Source organism: Pogona vitticeps, chromosome 3 (assembly GCF_051106095.1).
Source record: "Pogona vitticeps strain Pit_001003342236 chromosome 3, PviZW2.1, whole genome shotgun sequence".
NCBI classification, from domain to species: Eukaryota; Metazoa; Chordata; class Lepidosauria; order Squamata; family Agamidae; genus Pogona; species Pogona vitticeps.
Genome location: NC_135785.1, coordinates 87,065,862 through 87,085,190, shown reverse-complemented (window position 1 = coordinate 87,085,190; position 19,329 = coordinate 87,065,862). Strand labels below are relative to the sequence as shown.

At 39.2% G+C, this 19,329-nt stretch overlaps 1 protein-coding gene across 8 annotated transcripts in view; it reads left to right on the top strand.

Moving 5' to 3' along the window:
* The window catches only part of PCDH15 (protocadherin related 15), a 979,840-nt gene that overhangs the window by 906,387 nt on the left and 54,124 nt on the right, over positions 1 to 19,329 (top strand). For all 8 annotated transcript variants that reach the window (XM_072995260.2, XM_072995261.2, XM_072995259.2 and 5 more), the window contains 2 exons: positions 9,013 to 9,228; positions 15,894 to 15,982. In XM_072995260.2, the coding sequence (XP_072851361.2) occupies positions 9,013 to 9,228; positions 15,894 to 15,982 (305 nt within the window). The remainder of the gene's footprint in view (positions 1 to 9,012; positions 9,229 to 15,893; positions 15,983 to 19,329) is intronic.

The following is a 19,329-nucleotide window of genomic DNA, read 5'->3' as shown; positions in this document are numbered from 1 at the left end:
CTGCAGTTCAGTTCTCCCTATTTCCACCAAACATCTGCGTTTTAAATAAGAGGGATCCATCCTGCCCCTTTTGCAAGCTGTTCTGTTCCTTTCTGACACAATTCCATGGCTGCAGTTTAATTGGTGCAATTGTGAGTGCTCCTGACTGTCGCATTATGCAGTCTGTATAGTTGCTTAATTTGCTTCCAAATGAAGCTGTGTAAGATGTTCTCCTCAGTAACAACCCTGTGAAGTATGCAGTGGGTTGTGACAATAGAAAAGATGATGGAGAAGCCTTCTCCTCTATTTTCCTCTTCTCACCATTTTTAAAATATTCTCTTAAGTCATGCAGCACTCTTACAGATATAAGGCAGTATCCATGCTGGGTTTGATGTATTGCTATGCCACTTACTAAATTAAACAAAAAATGGAGGTCACCAGGACCCACAGAATGGCAACCACAACAAAAGGAAAGGAAAGGAGTGGGGGAGATGACATCAGTAATTGAAAGGGAAGGCATGGAAGTGATTTGAAGTGCTTTCTGGGCAAGGATGAGAGCCTTTTAAACATGACCCAGCTCACTCCAAATTATCCCACTTCCTCATGCCCCCAAGTTACCTTTCTTTAAATTATACTTCTTATGGAATGGTACAGAACAGATTGATGTTAGATGGGTCTTTAGATGAACTGGTGAGCTATAGGCTCACTAACCAGATTTAGATCTGGGTTGTAACCCCTCTGCTACCTGCCACTGTTAAATAAACTGGGTACAGTAGTTTAAAATCATGTATGAAGGACATTAAGTGGGATTTTACCTATTTTATAATGGTTTCACCATTTTTGTCATCCTGTTCGTAGCCCCAAATGTTCCTAGGGTTGTTGAAGTCTCCAACTGAAAAATGAGTGTTTTAGTTTCCCATATTATATGGCTTCTTGAAGCAGAATGGTATAATACAGTAGGTGGTTTATAAATCAATGTAGCTATGCCTGCACCAATTCAACTGATTTCTATAAGGTCCTCTTCAATATAGTCCACTAAGAAGGCCATGATATCTGAGCTTACAAAAATGGCACTTCAGTATTGTTTGTAAGGCCTCTCAGCAACTGGACATGTTCCAGGAAATTTTGGTTGTAACTGATCAGTTTCCTGAACACAAAAGACATTACATTTCCATTCATGGTGAAGTGAAGCTAACAATTCCTCTTTAGATGAAGAGATGTCTTCTATATTAATAGAAATTATTGTCTTTGTGTTCCTGAAAAGGACCATGAGGGCATTTTGCTTGTCAACAAGTTTATTGTGCATTTCTTCTGCACAGGAAGGATTACCCAGCTATATGCTGTTGCCCAAGTGTATTCACAATGCATTCTGCTCTTCAAGGAGACTCCTTCTCTGTCTCTCCAGTGGCCATGAGCAATGATGATTAGGAATTCTTAAGTGCTCACTGATGAGAACAGAGTTCAGTGCATAATTACCAATTTCTTATGCAAAATTAGTAATTAATTGTTGAAATGGCTCAAACCTTGAATGACTGCAGGTGTCTTTAAGAATATGAAGCACATAATGGATTGTTCACATCTTTTAAAATAAACAGCACATCTTGCTGTGTGTCTGTCTGTGTGTGCTTTATTTCTGAAAAGTACAGAAGTGAGAGACATTGTGCAAATTTCAGGGAGTTTGTGGAGAACAAGAACTTGTCTCATTTTGTCTGGAGACCAAGAATGTCATGGGGCTTCTTGAATTCTCTTGTCAATTCCTTCCTTCCTTCCTTCCTCTCTCTCTCCCTTTCTCCTCCCTCTTTCTTTCTCTCCCCCTTCCTCTCCCTCCCTCCCTTTCTTTCTTTCTCTTTCTTTCTTTCATATATCACCCAACTTACCGAGATCACTACTCAGGGCAGTTTATATAACAATACAATTATATAAGATTGAATGAAAATAAAATAAGATTCCTATCATCCCATCTTCCTGGGCAGCTCTTATCTTTATGGTTACAAAGCACCTTGTCAAAGCAGGTAAGATGTTGATCCCAAAGCAAGACAAAGACAAGGTTAACCTGCAATTTGCATCTGTTTTGAAGATCCCAGATTTTAAAACCATTCTTCTCCAGAGAGAGAGAGGAAAAGAAAGGAAGGAGAGATGGGATCTCTAGACAAAAACTGAGGCTTCCATTCATTGCTATTTTGCTTTTCTAAACTAGCATGAGCCCAGTGGGAAGGTGGATATGGGGTGGGTGGAGCCATACTTCATCTTTTGCTTTGAGGTGTTGAGATAACATAAATTAACAAAATCAAGGAATTTTCCATTTCCAGGGGCATTCCGTCTTAGATTCCCCCCCCCCCCGTATGCATTATGGAAGGCATTCCAGCTACAGTTTGAAAACCAATTAGCCACTCATTTTATTATGAATTGGAGATTTTCATTTTACTTGTAGATTTTTGGGGGTTTTTTGGTAGATTTTGTGCTGTAATTTCATTGCTGTTTCACTTAATATTATGCATTGGTCTGGAATAAAACATGCTCTTGGCATGGCACGAACGTATTAACTTGATCAGATGGAAATTTTTATACAGTATTTACATTTTGTTCTAGTTAGTTTTGCAGACAATAAAGTTTTCACAAAAACTCAGATTTATTTTTAAGAAAGGAGATGGAGACTATAATAGAACGACCACATTTTGAACTCTGAGCTGAACTGCTAAGTGGTTTTGCAAGAAGCTGTGCCTTCATGAAATAGTTTCTGATTTTGCAATAAAAATGCTATAAAAAGTGATGCAATTTATCTGTGTCACTTTAGAACTATATTACACAATTCCTTCACTTTTATTGGGTCTCTAAGTACTTCTGTACTGACCCCATGCCCTAATTTTTTTCAACTCAGCAAAATGTTGCTCAGAACCTGAAGGCTACTGAGGAATTATAACTTTATTGGCAGTGACAGGCATCAGTCGCTAACCACTTTCTCCCCTTTAAGAAAGCGATTTTGAGTCAAACTAGCTACTCAGAGTGGAAATGAGGAAACAACTACTGGTCCTTCTGTGCTTTCCAGTCTTCCTCAGAGGGTCATGCTTAATTTTGGTTGGAATATAATGAAGAGGATCATAAAAGGAATGGAGTTTTTTATTCAACATTAGCACCACTAAAGCAGATGGTGAATTCAGATGTTTCCAGTTACAGTTTCTGGCGAAATATAATAGCTTTTAAAACAAGAACACTTTTCTCCCTGGAGGAATTGATAGTTTGATATATATTTCCAGTTTTATCAGCTACATCTGCTATCCCAGCATTTTTAATACTTTGGCATTCATGCCTTGTCTTATACTGTACATCGTTACAAGTAAATTTGACTCCATAGTTAGCTATTCTATAAATTCTTTTTTGTCTTAACATCACTAAAATGCCCCTTATTTTCATTGTTGCATTGTCCCTATTTCCACAGCTGTACCAAAAGTCAATGTTTTGATAGGCTGTATTCCTTTTTCCTGCATATTCCTAAAGCCTTATCCCTGTCATCTACTCTGTCCAACTATGGTAGCATTTTATGAATCTGATTTTTTAAGAAACTATTTTTCCATATATTGCAAAGGGAAAGAAGGTAATGAGCTGCTCCTGGAAGCTGTTGCTTTTGCTAAAGCCTCATTGAGCAATTACATATTTATGCTTAATTTAAACTTCAAATGTGTTTCTGTGAAGTTTGGTCCATGCATTTAAGCATTCATGGGAGAGTTTCCATCCATATGAGAAAAGTAGCTCCCACAGTCTGTTCTTGTATAGCACCGACAACTTGAAGCAAACTAGAAACAGTTCCATATTATCATATGCTTGAGGAGGCTTGTATGCAATTATGTCTTGGCCAGTTTTAACCTGAGTCAATGTACATGTTGCCATTCAAGTTTTTTATAATGCCTAAGGAAGTGGGTTTCAACCCCTTCTCCACCTGCCATTCATTTCACCCTTGCTCATGAAAGCCACATGAAAAGGAAGACAGTACTCTGCATATTTAACACTGCCCCTCCAACCCAGAATAAAGACACAGGTTATAGGTCTCTGTGCCAAACTGCAACAAGGATTAAGCCTCACTTCCACTACAGTTTGTGGCCTGGGACAATGCATTGCTATGTGCAGGATATCAAATATTCCATCTGTGAGACAGTCAAATACCAGTTCTTTTTTGCCTTGACAATCTCATCGTTACTACTGTCTGACTACTTGTTTATATAAGCCATTCTGGTGGATCACTTTTATTATTTGGAAGACTTGCTTAAGGGTGTCACTTCTTTAGGAAATAACTGCTAATGGAAGCGGGGCGGGGGACAATATTTAAAAACCTATATTTATTTCTTTTATTTATTTAAAATATTTTATCCTGCTTTCTCCTTAAAAAAGGACCCCTCTGTCAGGATTTCCACTTTTTTGGGGTACATTGTTATGCTTTTTTAAAAAAAATGTTTTCATTTAGGAACTTTGTTAGATCTTATGACATATGAGTGGCAAGAAGACTACTGGCTGTGAGTATTGCCTAAACAGCCACATATAGAACGTCTTCCTTTTTTTAAATTTCTGGCCTGTTTGAAACATCATCATCATCTTAGAACTGCAGAACTGGATGGGAATCTATGGATCATCAAGTTTAGCCCTTGTCAGGGAGACACAATGGGGAATCGAAGTCCAAGCCTCTCACAATGGAAAACCATGTTTTCTCACTACATGTGTCATCTCTGGTGAGCCTTGATCTCATGCATTCACTTGCTCTCTCTTTGCATCTTCCAGTAGCTGTAGTTCTTGAATTTTGGACAAACCACTATGAGTTTGTTCAAAACATTTATATACCATCTTATCAGAGAGTACAAGATAGTTTAAGAAAATTAAAGAACAGAGAATAGCAGTGCTCACAAAAAAATTACAATTCAAATTCAGAAAGTTTTAAACAGTAAGACTGGAATCCAACATATACGTCTTTAAAAGTAGGCCTCATTGAAATACAGTAAGAGGGGTTTACATCTGAGTAGAAATGCATAATATTATACTGTTAGACTAATAAAAATGTTCTAAAAAGTATATGCCAATAAAACCGTTTTTGTCTGGCACCTCCCAGGTGTATCTCTCTGATGAGAGCATTCCATAGCTTCAAAAGCATTCCCTGTGTTATATCTGTGAAGATTCTCAGTCATCCAGGTGATGCTATCTGGAAGTTGAGCCATGGCAACTTGACTTCTTTCTTATTAGGTTGAAAGATTTCACTACCCATCCAAGTAGCTTCTTCAGTCTGAGGAGAGTTGGTAGGAGATCTCTTATATATCCTCTAAGTTGGTTTCACTTCCTCCTGGTCTGAATAGGGTGAAAAATATGTATCATCTGTTTAATTGTCAAACGTTGCCCTCTAGGGAGGGATGCCTTTTCATCCATCCCCAGAAAGATCAGGACAACACACACCAGAAAGACCACTGCTAACGACCGATGACAAGGAGTGGAGAAAGACTGCAAAGAAGGGATTTTCACCCCCAGTCCTTTGTCCATATAATTAGCCTATTCAGACCAGGGGAAAGTGAAACCAATGTGGATCTCCTACGAACTCTCCTCAGACTGAAGAAGCTACTTGGATGAGTAGTGAAACTTTTCAAACTAATTAGGAAGTCCAGTTACCATGATTCAACTTCCAGACACTCCCTGTGTTGTAACCTCACTTTTAATGGTGGTGGTATTTTTAGGAGGGAATCAGTTATAGAAATTTCCATGTAGGCAGATTGTCATGGAAAAATGGTCCTTCAAATAAATTGAATTATTTACTGTAGTTCTCAAAACTCCAAAATCAGAAATCACAGACTGACCCTAGTTTGTCCCCAATAGCTGGAGTTGAAATAAACCACAAGACCATTGGCCATGATGGGGAATTATTGGTTGTTTAAACTCAGAAACAAATCTTCTGGTCTCCTCTTCTCATCTTCAAAGAAGGAGAAATGCCATGTATGCCCATGGGTGTAGCAGAAAAACATTACTTGCTTTTACATCTGACGGGACCTATGCAATTACCGTATTTTTCGCTCCATAAGACGCACCGGACGTTAAGACGCACTTAATTTTTAAATACCAAAAATTAAAATAAACTAAAAATATATAAACAGAGCAAGTCCCACACTGGGACTGCCAAAAAAAATCACCAAAAAACAAAGCAACATAGAAACATATCCCCCAGCCCAAACCTACCCTCCAAAACCCACCCAGAACATTTTTAAAAAGTAAAAAGCAGCAACTAATTTTTAAATACCAAAAAAGAAAGTAAAAATAAATAAACAGAGCAAGTCCCATGCTGGGACTGCAAAAAAAGTAACAAAACAGAAAGCAACATAGAAACATACCCCCCAGCCCAAATCTACCCTCCAAAACCCATCCAGAACATTTTTAAAAAGTAAAAAGCAGCAACTAATTTTTAAATACCAAAAAATAAAGTAAAAATAAATAAACAGAGCAAGTCCCATGCTGGGACTGCAAAAAAAGTACCAAAACACAAAGCAACATAGAAACATACCCCCCAGCCCAAATCTACCCTACAAAACCCGCCCAGAACATTTTTAAAAAGTAAAAAGCAGCAACTAATATTTAAATACCAAAAAATAAAGTAAAAATAAATAAACAGAGCAAGTCCCATGCTGAGACTGCAAAAAAATTACCAAAACACAAAGCAACATAGAAACATACCCCCAGCCCAAATGTACCCTACAAAACCCACCCAGAACATTTTTAAAAAAAGTAAAAAGCAGCACCTTACCAGTGGAAAGCCTCCTGGAGGTCCTCAGAAGCCAGTGATGGTGGTGGTGGGGGACCCCCACGGGGCCTGCTGAGGCCTCCGGAGGCCTCGGAAGCCAGTGATGGTGCCTGCGGGAGGCCCCCACGGGGCCTGCTGAGGCCTCCGGAGGCCTCTGAAGCCAGCGATGGTGCCTGCGGGAGGCCCCCACGGGGCCTGCTGAGGCCTCCGGAGGCCTCTGAAGCCAGCGATGGTGCCTGGGGGAGGCCCCCACGGGGCCTGCTGAGGCCTCCGGAGGCCTCGGAAGCCAGCGATGGTGCCGGGGGGAAGCCCCCACGGGGCCTGCTGAGGCCTCCGGAGGCCTCGGAAGCCAGCGATGGTGGCGTGGAGGGGACAGTATTTGCTCCATAAGACGCATACACTTCTCCCCCCACTTGTTTTGAGAGAAAAAGTGCGTCTTATGGTGCAAAAAATACGGTAAATATCTTCTTTCATATGAAAATCAGAAATCTATGAAGTGTGGTTTATACTGTAGAAAATTTCATCCATCGTCATTTCACCTTATGTACTTCCCCATAGTGCTAAAGCATTCTCCGGGTGGTTTACAACATATTTATGCAAAAAAACCTTCCCCCCCCAATGAGCTGGGTACTCATTTTATCGACCTCTGATGGAAGGCTGAGTCAACCTTAAGATGGCTATCTGAACCCATTGGGGCCAAACTCAGGTCAAGAGTACAGATGGGCTCAAACAGCAGTTCAGCCCTGTTTGGTGCAGCCACCCACATAGGTATTCTGAAGATGCCACATTCTTCTCTCCCCTGCCTCCCCTAGGTGAGCGCCTACTCACCGTCAAGAATGGGCTTCCCTCTTCTGCCTCCATGGGTGATCACCCATTCACTGGCAGCAGCACAGCTTCCCTCTTCTGCTTCCTTGGGCGATCGCCCAATCAGACAAGGATGTGAGGCAGGGAAGCTCATGATGCTACCAGTGAGTGGAGGATCACGCAAAGGAGGGAACTGTGCTTCTGCCAGTTAGTGGGTGAGCCATTCTGAATTTTAAAATATGAAATTTAACTAACCTCAACCTGAGTGTCTACCTACAGATACAGATCTACACATAATTACTGTATAACAAGATTGAGTTTGACATTGACACAGATGATACATATTTTTCAGCATTCATTTGGAACAGAGTTGTGGGAAAATCTACATATTTTTATCTGCCACATAAACACAAGAAAATATATACTGCTATTAAGATTAACTACAGTTCTTTCTCTTCTCTGACAGGCATATCACAACTCTTGAAGCATCACATATCTTCCCTTTATGAAGTGACAAAAATATTTACCTTAAGGACAAATTAGAGAGATAACAAACATCCTTCATCCTTCTCTAGCATTACAGGGGCTTGGGCAGAGGACAGGCTGTCTCTGATGGTCCTGAAACAATTGAACGTGGTGTGTCTGTGCTTTTTAAATGATTTTAAAGATAATAGAGTACAAGAGAAATTGGAACATATTTATTCTGTTGCGTGTCTATGTTAACCTGCAGTGTTTAAACAATCTGTACAAAAAATCATATTAAAATATACATTTTAAGTCCATTTTCTTACAAGATGCACATTTTCTAAGCATATTCCTTCTCAAAATATGCATTCTGAACATATTTTCTTGTTAAAAATTCATTTTGCCACCATTGGATTTGTGTAGCACAATCCCAAAATTGCATAACAGCATATGCAGTTGTTCTGACTGGCTGTTACCTGCTGGGATATACCAAGATTAACCCATGCTGAATTACAGTATATGTACTCAGTTATGCGCCTGAGCACATGACAGACATATTGCAAAACTGCAAAAAACCACTTCTGGAATTTTCCGTATGTATGCAGTATTCCACAATAGGATCATGAGCTATCTCTATTTTGGTACATTTTTAGCCAAGAACTGCATTGAAAAAGTGTGAAATCTAAAGTGCAACTGCATTATTACTCAGATTAGTCCTGGAGTAGTGGAACAGGTCAGCTAATATAGAAATAACTTGTATTCTCAAGTGTTCCCCTATAGTTTTGCCATTCTCCACATGGCAAATGTCTGTTTTCATTTGGAAGTCATGATAGCACTGAAATTTAATTCTGAATGTTGCAAAACCAGTATGGAGTGGAGTTTACTGGCATATGGCCCACTATACTAGCTACTAAATTGCTTAAAAAAATCAAAGTGAATGTTCCTTAATATGCTCATTCATCTTAGCAGTTTCCATGTTTTCTCTTGTCATTTTCATCTGTCAGGCTAAGGATAAAGATATGGGCAACTACAGTGCTATGCAGTATAGACTCATCATTCCTCCAATCAAGGATGGCAAAGAAGGCTTCGTGATTGAACCATACACAGGGCTTATCAAAACGGCAATGTTGTTCAAAAACATGCGGCGATCTTATTTCAAGTTTCAGGTCATTGCCACTGACAACTATGGAAAAGGACTGAGCAACAAATCAGATGTACTTGTAAGTATGTTCCAATGCTTTAGGGAGGCATATTCTTACTGCAAGATGGGAATCAAATTTATTTTAAATGTCTTCCTCAGTGTTAGTCACATTTACCATCCTTGTAACTTCCTCTGTTTTAAGACTGTGGTAGGAGGGGCTTCTGACATATTTGCCTATTATAAGCAGCAGCAGCTTATTAAAATAACTACAGTTCCCTAACTATGTACAGTCACCCACCAGGGGCTCATTAAATCTCTGATGTCTGCTTGGGCTGCAACAACAGGAAGCTATAGTGCTTCTCAACACAGTGGCCTTTTATTTTTATTTTTCATTTTTAGAAGGTCATACCACATACATACGTAATACACACCTTTATTCTAAAATCTTTTTTTAAATAACATTTTATTAGTTTTTCAGTCTATCTGCATTCAGTTCGTGCCTGTTAACAATCATGTCATATGGGTTGCTTATAATTATTTGTTTTTGCATCCTGGTGCCTTCTTGGTTGTCTCTTCAAAATCTTTATTTTTTTTTAAACATTGAACCAATCATGTATGTATTTTAGTGTACAATATTGGCTACTATCATAATATTGCTCTCATAGTATACAAGTTCTCAAAATCCTCTAATAAAAATACTTAATACAAACAATTCTGGTTTCAAATCTATATAATTTTGAGGCAATTTAACCAACCAACTTTGTATTTTATACCAATAATAGCTAAATAGGTTTCTAACACATAATAAGTGTTATCTAAAGCATTTCATATAGATTTTCTTTATATAATTCTTTAGCTATTTCTATCTCCACTTTTTCTGTCATGTCTATATCAATATCATATCTAATATTGTTAGTTAATTACTATTTGTTTTACCTGTTATGTCTAGCTTCAATTTATCTTAAGAACCACCTTGTTATGCCTTAACCCTGATTATTGATCCCTTATTTCAATTTGATTCCCTTTTCTAATATATAAGATATGACCCTTTACAATTCCCGAAGTTAGGTGTATACATGTTTTCAATGTTGAAGGCGATGTTAATTTTTTTTCCTTTGCATCTTTCTAAGTAACTCCTTCTCTTCTTTGTCTTTTCCCATTTCTTATTCCTATCTCTCTAATTGTGCCATCTGTAGCCATTTTTTGCTCTTGATCTATCTCCAATAGATCTTCCAGGCTATTTTAAATTAAATCTGCTGGTTCTCTCCCCTTGTCTTCCCTCAGCACACCTAAGATTCTCCTTGGCTCCAGGTTTAGAATTAGATCTCCTAAATTTTCTCCTCTGATTCCCTCCAGACCCTCCTTTGATTGGCATACATCATCCACCACCCTCTCGTTTCCTTGTTTGTTATTCCCTATCTCCTGTTGACTATAGTTTTTCTTTAACTGCTCATTGAATAATTTTGCCTCTTTGTTGTGGGACATCACTTTTTCTAAAATTGTTTGAAAAGTAGATTTTGTTTGATCCCCAAAATTTTCTTGGTGTAGCATTATGTCCCAGATATCAAATGATTGTATTCCAAGTGAAGGTTGTCCAGTTGCTTAGTAGTATTCAGTCCAAATTCATCAATATTTGCTTCCATAGGTCTAATTTAATAGATTGATCATCTTTGGGGTTAACTTGAATCCAGTCTCAGATGTGTAGGGTTCCCCCTTCTTGTAGACTGAAGGACGCTTGCTCATCAAATAGCAAACTCGAAATTTGTATTCATAGCCTGATGTCTTTTGTAATCCAGCCCCAGAAGCAGTCCATTCCTATATTAATTCTATCCCAGCTTGTGGTCCAATCAAGTTCAGAGCTCAGGTTACAGTTTAATTTCCCCCACACACACACTTTTGCAGAGTTTGGCTTTCGAGGGTCAATTTGTCTATATTTCAGTCAGTCCTCAGAGAAAAAAAGTCAGAATCTCCATAAAGTCTTCAAGGTCAATATTCTGGGCTTTTTGCAACGCTGTAGATAGCTGTAAATAACTGTAGCCATATCATAACCAGTTTAACTCCAGAATTGTTTAATAATTTTAGGAGAAAGTTTTCTTAAGTTTCTAATGCCAGAATAATACCAAACTTCCTTCCTTGAAGTGTATATTTAAATGTTTAATTAGTGTCCAATTTATTTTCATTAATTCTCTTTGTGTTTCTTCCCCTCTCCAGATTCTCCGCCGCTCTTTAAGTGGTGAGGCTAAGATACACTTTTTTGTTATAAGGATTGTCTCATCCAGGGATGATCATAAAATAGAATAGTTATAAATATTTCCCACCCAGTGATAACAATGTTAATTAGATGGTTTATTGGTTTTCAATTGCCGGCTGCGGACAACTTGCAAGCAAGCTTTTCAGCTGCTTGTTTCCATCTGGGGATTTTCCCAGACCGAATAGAGGTAACCACCATCGCCCCCGTGATCAAAAGGCATCTTCCCCATTTCACCACCTCTTCGGGATGGTTTTAACCTCCTGGGGGGGTCTCAAACAGGTTGGAATTCAGCCCAGGGGATGGAGCTTCATCCGCCTGCTGCTGTGTCATCACAGTGTCAAGCTGGAAGTTCATTCTAAAATATTTCTAACCTGCCCTTTATTGACAGATCCCAAGCAATAAAATGACCTTAAAAGAAAATAAGGCACTATAAATAATTTAAAGCAAAACTATTTTTAAAAACTTTAAACAGTATAACAATTAAAACAATTAAGACAAAAAACAGAAAACTGAAGGACTAGAACCTAGTCATTAGATTTGTCTAATGACCAAAACGGTCAGGTAAACAGCCAAGTTTTTACTTGGTGCAAAATAAAGGCAAAGTTAGCACCCATAGAGCCTCCAAATTGTGGGGGGGGGGAACCCACAGTCCATGTTACACCTGAGAAAGCCCTCTTCTGTTCCTTTACATAAAATATTGCTCTCAGTGGTGGCATGCTGAGGACACCACCACCTCCAAAATGTTAATGATAATGCAGGTATCCATGGGGTGGGGCATTCCCTCATATATCTAGGCCGAAACCATTTAGGAGTTAAAATGTCATTGTCAGCACTCTGAACCACCCAGTCCACTTGACCCCTTAGTAACAGAGATCCAGGTATATCCTCAAATTAAATGCTGATATAGAGTCCAACCCCATCCAAAACAGGTCATATGGAAATGAATGAATGAATGAATGAATGAATGAATGAATGAATGAATGAATGAATGAATGAATGAATAAATAAATAAATAAATAAATAAATAAATATGTCCAACTCTTGAATATGGAAACCATTGAACCACATAGCCTTCATCTTGTTTTGATTCATCTTCAATTAACTCACTTTCATCCAGCTTATTACAGTGTCCAGACATTAGACTATATCTCAATAGTAGACTGTACAGATAGGCCTTTAAGGTCAGTTTATCAGGTTGTAAAGAGTTAATAACTTGACCAGCATCTATCTACTTTAGGAAGTTCCCTTTGCATTTCCTTGTAAATTACTAAAGACAGTGTTTAGCTTTGTAAAAAGCTGCACTGAGAATGCCCTTTGTCTTTTGAGATAGGTCAGCACGGAAATGTTATTTACACAGTTGCTCTACAGTGTGTTTGACCAAACTTCACCCCTAAGTTTGGAGGAAGTGCATGCCAAGTCACTTCTCTTTGTATGGGTCTGAGCCCCGTATAAGATATGAGGGACATTACTTTATAATAACTATATTTACCCTCCTTGCAGTCATCTCAACTCTGCCATTTTTGCTCATCATCATCCCACTCACTGACAAACTGGATCCATACATACTTCACATTTAAAAGACCACTTTTTCGCAATCTGAGCGACTGAGTACAAGGCTGGAGTTCCTTGTTTGCTTCATCTCTTCTTCTTCCCTTTGGTTGCATACATGGCATATATGAGGAAAGGAAGGTATAAGTAGGCTGAGATAAAGCCCTAGGAGTTCTTTTTTGGTGAAATAGATGCAGTCCTGCTTTTATTTACTGAGTCAATAACATGGCTTCTTTGTGTCTTTTTCTCAAAGGAGAGAGACTTAGCTAATGGACAAGGTGTTTTTGTTTGCTCTGTTGTTGTCAGAATAACATTTTACATACAATTCCTAAATTATATGGGGCTGTGAATAATGCAGTCAATGGGGGAAAATGAAATTATAGGCCTTTAATTTTTAAGATCTTGAGTACTGAGAATGAACAATACACGCAGCAGTTCAGTGGTTTAACATTCCTTTTATTAAATTGACCTTGGCATTTACTTCCCAATTCAGTAACATTCTGATTCTTTGCACATGGCTCTGTATGTAACCATCCAACACATTTATTTATTATTTATTCTGCTTTTTTTCACCCTTATACTACATGTAAAAAGCAAAAGATTTATGCGATCTGAAGAGAAATATACTCTGGTTTCTCTTCGGATCATATAACTCTTTTGCCTTTCACCCTTGTACTACATGTGTGGTGTTTAAGGAACCATACATTTCTTCTTTGTTATCCTAGTTGCAAAGAAGTTTCATTCTATTTGTATATGGGTAGGCAGCAGATTTTCTAGGGGGAGAGCCACAACTCAGTGGCTCAGAGCAGATGTTTTGAATGGAAAATATCCCAGATTCATAGTTTGGCATCCAGAGGTTGGGGGGAAAGAATCCATTTTGAAATCCTGGATTGCCTCTGCTAGTGTTGGAAAGCCGAAATAGGAAATGGGGGAGTGGCCCACAGAATCATAATGTGAGCCCCTAAGTGCTCAGCCTTAGTCACCAAGGACAGTAGGTAGGAAAACTTGCAGAGTCCAATTGCATACACAGAATCATAAGAGAGAAACACAAGGAGATAGTAACCACCCAAGTTATCCAGCAATGGCTAATGGTAAAGGTAAAGGTTCCCCTTGACATTTAGTCCAGTTGTGTCCGACACTAAGGGGCAGTGCTCATCCCCGTCTCCAAGCCATAGAGCCAGCATTTGTCCATAGACAGTTTCTGTGGTCACGTGGCCAGTGTGACTAGACACGGAACACCGTTACCTTCCCACCGTGGTGGTATCTATTTATCTACTTTCATTTTTACATGCTTTCGAACTGCTAGGTTGGCAGGAGCTGGGACAAGCGACGGGAGCTCACTCCGTCGTGTGGATTCGATCTTACGACTGCTGGTCTTCTGACCTTGCAGCACAGAGGCTTCTGCAGTTTAACCCACAGCGCCACCGCATCCCAGCAATGGCTAGGTTACATTTAATCTCAGTACTTCATTTCCAACAGTTCCAGCATTACATTACACTGGGCCTCAAACTGATTGTATTACTTGAATATTTTCATTTACTATAGTGCTCCATGCTTTTTGTGCCACTCTTCCAAGTGTGTGTGTGTGTGTGTGTGTGTGTGTGTGTGTGTGTGTTTGTGTGTGTGTGTGTGTGTGTGTGTGTGTGTGTGACTTTTCCTAGCCTAGGAGAACACTAAGCAATATTTGTATTGACAAACATTAAAGCTTCTTCTCCTGCTATTCAGTCACTCTTTCAGAGAGGAAAGTTCCACTGAAAACAATTTGATTTACTGTCATTTGAGTCATTACAGAGGAAAGCACAGGTTTGCCACCACATGTACACAGCCAGTTATGAGACATTTACCTCTATGGTACGCATCTCTGCTGACATGTTTGGTGGCATTCATATTTTAATTTTTTTAAAAAATATAATGCTATGTTGTTATATTTGATGAAAGTTAGAACCTCTGGTATTGTGAGTGACCATTTTTAATTTTATCTGTTCATGGTAGGTGCTTGATGTCGATTATAAATAAGTCACTGCTTGTTAGCGCTGCTGGAGGTCATGTGTAATTTGTATGCTATGTTGCAAACACATTTCACTTCAACTTACTGGACTAATTCTGTGAACTGCAGAGAACATCAGTCACTCAGTTTCTCTCTCCACTCAGCAACTTGATTGCTTCTCCTTCCCTTCCTGGCCAGCCAAAAAAAGCAAAGCTCTGCGTGACAGAGGAAATCAAGAATTTCTTCTACAGTACTTGTTATCACTCATGTACATTTTATTCAAGCTTACTGTATTTCCTTCCTTCAACTGATCTTTACAAATTATGCTATACTGCCTTTGAGAAGAAGGAAATCTATAGCTTGATTTTACTTTCAGTAAATGTATAGACAAAACTCTTGGCATGCTTGCTTTCTCTAATGTGTGCAACAATAAAAGAGGATTTTTCAGATGGTTTGCCTTGCTGTTTTGAGAAATAGAACATGAGGGGAAACCAAGGGCTTCTTTTTTCCTCAAAAGCTGACAATAGTCTTGATGGTTAGTTTTGTGTCTCAAACTCTATACTCAGGTTTAATCAGAAGGATTAATTTTCATATAAGTGAGCATTGTCATACAAAAAATGGATATAAAGCAAAACAATCTGAAAATGATATAAATTCAAAAAAAGACATGCGATGTATTAATTATGAAATGGTAGCTTCTTTACATATTGGTAGACTACTGAAAATAAAGAATGTGATCTAGCCAAATCTAAAGTGTTTTAAAATCCCATCAATTTTACTGGAAGAACTCTATTGCTGCACTAGATATTCCTTTAACCATAACCTAAAACACCATCTCTCCTCCACATCAATGAGAGTTAAATTTGATGATGAATGTCACAGAATATGACATCCTTGTTCTTATTCTGAGATAATGTATGTTTGAAGGCTCAACTACATTTTCTTTCTGTGTTTCTAGGTCTCTGTGGTCAATCAGTTGGATATGCAAGTCATTGTCTCAAATGTTCCTCCCACTCTAGTCGAACAGAACAAGGATCAGCTGATAGGGTAATGAATTTGTTCCTCTCACTCCGTAGGGAAATTATAAAGTTAAATACTGGCTAAATGTTGAAAGATAATATTTAAAATGTCATATTTTCTGATATGACTATGGCTGCAATTACATGGTCAGATACTGTGGTATTTGTGGTGGGTGTAAAATGTATGAATTTGCTGTTTTCTCTTTTTTCTTTTTTTACTGATCACATGACAAAGGCCGATTTGAATTAGTATGTTCCTTTTTATTACTAATTTTCCCCCCTTTCTCTGGGAGCTTCTGCTTTTTATACAATCCAGAATGATTGAAATAGATATCCCCCCATGTAATCTGTTGGTTCGTTTTCCAAAAGGACAGGGGGCATTACTGTGGATGATGTATTAAGCTGGGCACATTGTTTTTGGCAGCAAAAATACCAACTCTCACAATCTTTCTCCCTAGGTGCAGAAGTATTTTTAAAACAAAACTGGAGTGATCACGAAATGAAAAGGCTAATAGTTTAGGTCAGTGATGGTGAACCTATGGCATGTGTGCCACAGCTGGCATGCGGAGCCCTTTCTTCTGGCACACGAGCCATAGGTCACTACTCCCCCCCGCCCCCCCTGCACAGCCAAACCTCATGAGGCGGCTGCAGCTGGGATTCCCCCTTCCGCCACCACTTCTAGGTCCTACGGGTCAGTCGGCACGATTCCCCCTTCAACTGCCACTTTCGGTTCTGGGTCCTCCAGGTCCATCAACATGATTCCCCCTTAAATAGCCACTTCCAGTTCTGGGTCCTCTGGTCCGTCAACATGATTTCCCCTTAAACCACCACTTCCAGTTCCGGTCTTCTGGGCCTGGGTCCGGGTCCATCACCGCTGCAATAGCGGCAGTGGCACGCCACCCACTGTACCCCCCCATTTAGGGCACACAAGCCCAAAAATGTTTGCCACCACTGGTTTAGGTGATCACAGAACAAAGAGAGTAGGAGATCACAGGCAATTAGGAAAGCAATTAACTTTAGAGAGAGAACAAAAAAGTCAGTTGACATATAGATGCCCGCCAGCGGAGTTCCTAGGGTGATGCCCCGAGAACTCCCTTTTATTAACAAGCTTACAGATTGTTGTGAGAATTTAGATAGGTTACTAGGATTGGCCGGAGCGTTACGCTCTGACTCTAAGGGAAAAGAGGAAGAATGAGCAGTCGGCCCCGCCCCCTCAGGAGCCGCTGCATAATGCTAGGAGAGTGTGCTCTCACTACAACAGGAGTGCAGCTGGCAACCTTGAAAAGGGTGCTCCCACACAAAACTACCAAGTTTAGTGCTAGATCACCTTATCACTATATTAATACACTAGTTTAGCACAAGGTAATCTCTGCATGAATAAAAGGGAATATGAAATCGGTATGAAGTGGAAACAATTCTAATGAACTACAGCAGACTACTATATTTCCTCAGCATGTATGTATGTGTTCTGAGGAGAACTTTGGAAAACTGTATATTTCTCCTAGTGTTGTGCAAAACGTTAAACAGCCTACCATAAAAAGAGATCCAGTGATCAGCAGAGGGCAGGATCAAAGAAAGGGGGCTGTGGGTTGTGGCAAAGATCAAATCACATCAGATTGATGGTCCAGTGTTGACACTGGCAACAAAAATTCTGCAATCTTCATGTGATCATCTAATCCGAACAGAAGCATAAAATGGGCTGTGAATCAAGCTGCAGCAAAGCCATATTGCTGCGATTCCATTACCAATGTAGTCAGAGCCTAAGAAGAAAAGTAAGACAAGAAACTATATAACATCAGTGTTGACAATGATGAAACTGAAATAAATATTTTGTAATTGATAATTGATCCAGTTATCAATGCAAACGAAGACTGCAGACATGCAATCAGAAGGCTGAAACTCAGAAGAGCAGCAATGAAGGAGCTAGAAAAGATTATTAAGTGTAAACAAATAAAGCTGTCTGGTCCTTGTTGTTGTGTACCGTCCAGTTGGAACCAAGGTACCTGTATAGCAACCCCAGTAGTGTTTTCAAAGTAACTTTACATTGTGGTTCTTACACAATACAAAAGCAAGGGTAGGCGATATCTCTCTTAGATGATTAAAAGAAAATTTTAAATGCTAGCTTTTGACTTATAACAGTCTTCATAAGGATGTGCTCCAATATATTGTGCGCAATGCAAGAAAAAAACATGAAATTCTCCAAAGTCATGGCAGATGTATGTGCCAATGGCCACCAAGGGGGGAATTTGAAACCTACACTCTTGCAGCCTGTATTTTGGAGGGCATTTTTAAGAAATACATCTGCTATGAGTTTTGCTTCTTCCATATGTTTTTTTCTTTACTATCCACAATATATTGGTACACAGCCTGATGAAGACTGCTACAACCTTGCAATTTTTTTGGTGGTCTAATAAAGGTATCACCTGCCCTCCTTTTTTAAATGTAAGGGTGTTCCACTGGAGATCAAGACAAAGGGAATCTACACTGTTGTATTCCCAGTTGCTATGTACAAATGTGAAAGCTGGATAATGAGGAAAACTGACAGGAATAAAATTAACTTTAAAATAAGGTGCCAGAGGAGAACTTTATAAATGCCATGGATTGCCAGAAACACATACAAGTGGGCCCTAGGTCTAATAAAATCTACTCTTTTTAGAAGCAAAATTGATTGAACTGAGGCTGTTATACTTTGGGCACATCGTGAGAAGAAAGTACTCACTGGATAAAGTAATAATGCTGGGAAAAATTAAAGATAGCAGGAAAAGACAGATATGAAATGGACTGAGTAAAAAATCCAACGCCTTTGCAAGAGTTGAGCAGGTCTGTTAAGGGCTGGACATTGTGGAGGTTATCCATAGGGTCACCATGAGTTGGATATGATTTGACAGCATACAACAACAACATTATCTGGATGCTAGATTTCAGCCTAGTATTGTATTTGATTTTGTTACTGCCATCACACTATTAAGTGTTGTTTAGCTTATGGTCTACTAAGACCCCTTGTCATTTCCACATGCGCTACTGCCAAACCAGAGAGCGCACACCTTCAAATATCCAGTTGCCAGGCTGATTTTGGCTGTAGAGATTGTCATCAACACCTTTAATTCAGGCAAGAGGTATATTGGCAATCAGTGGAATTCAGAACTAGCATGAGGTTTGGAGAAATGCTCTTGTTATTAATCTAGCTGTAGCATATTGCACTTCTAAGCATTTGCAGCCCCATGTGAAGTGCATTGCAGTTGTCTAACAGCATGATCTATTGTGGCCAGGTGGTCTTGTTGAGGAATGGTCATAGCTGTTGAGAGAGACAACCAAAGCTGGGCTCTAACCACTGCAATCCACAGCATTCAACGAGGGCTCCAGTAACAGACATAA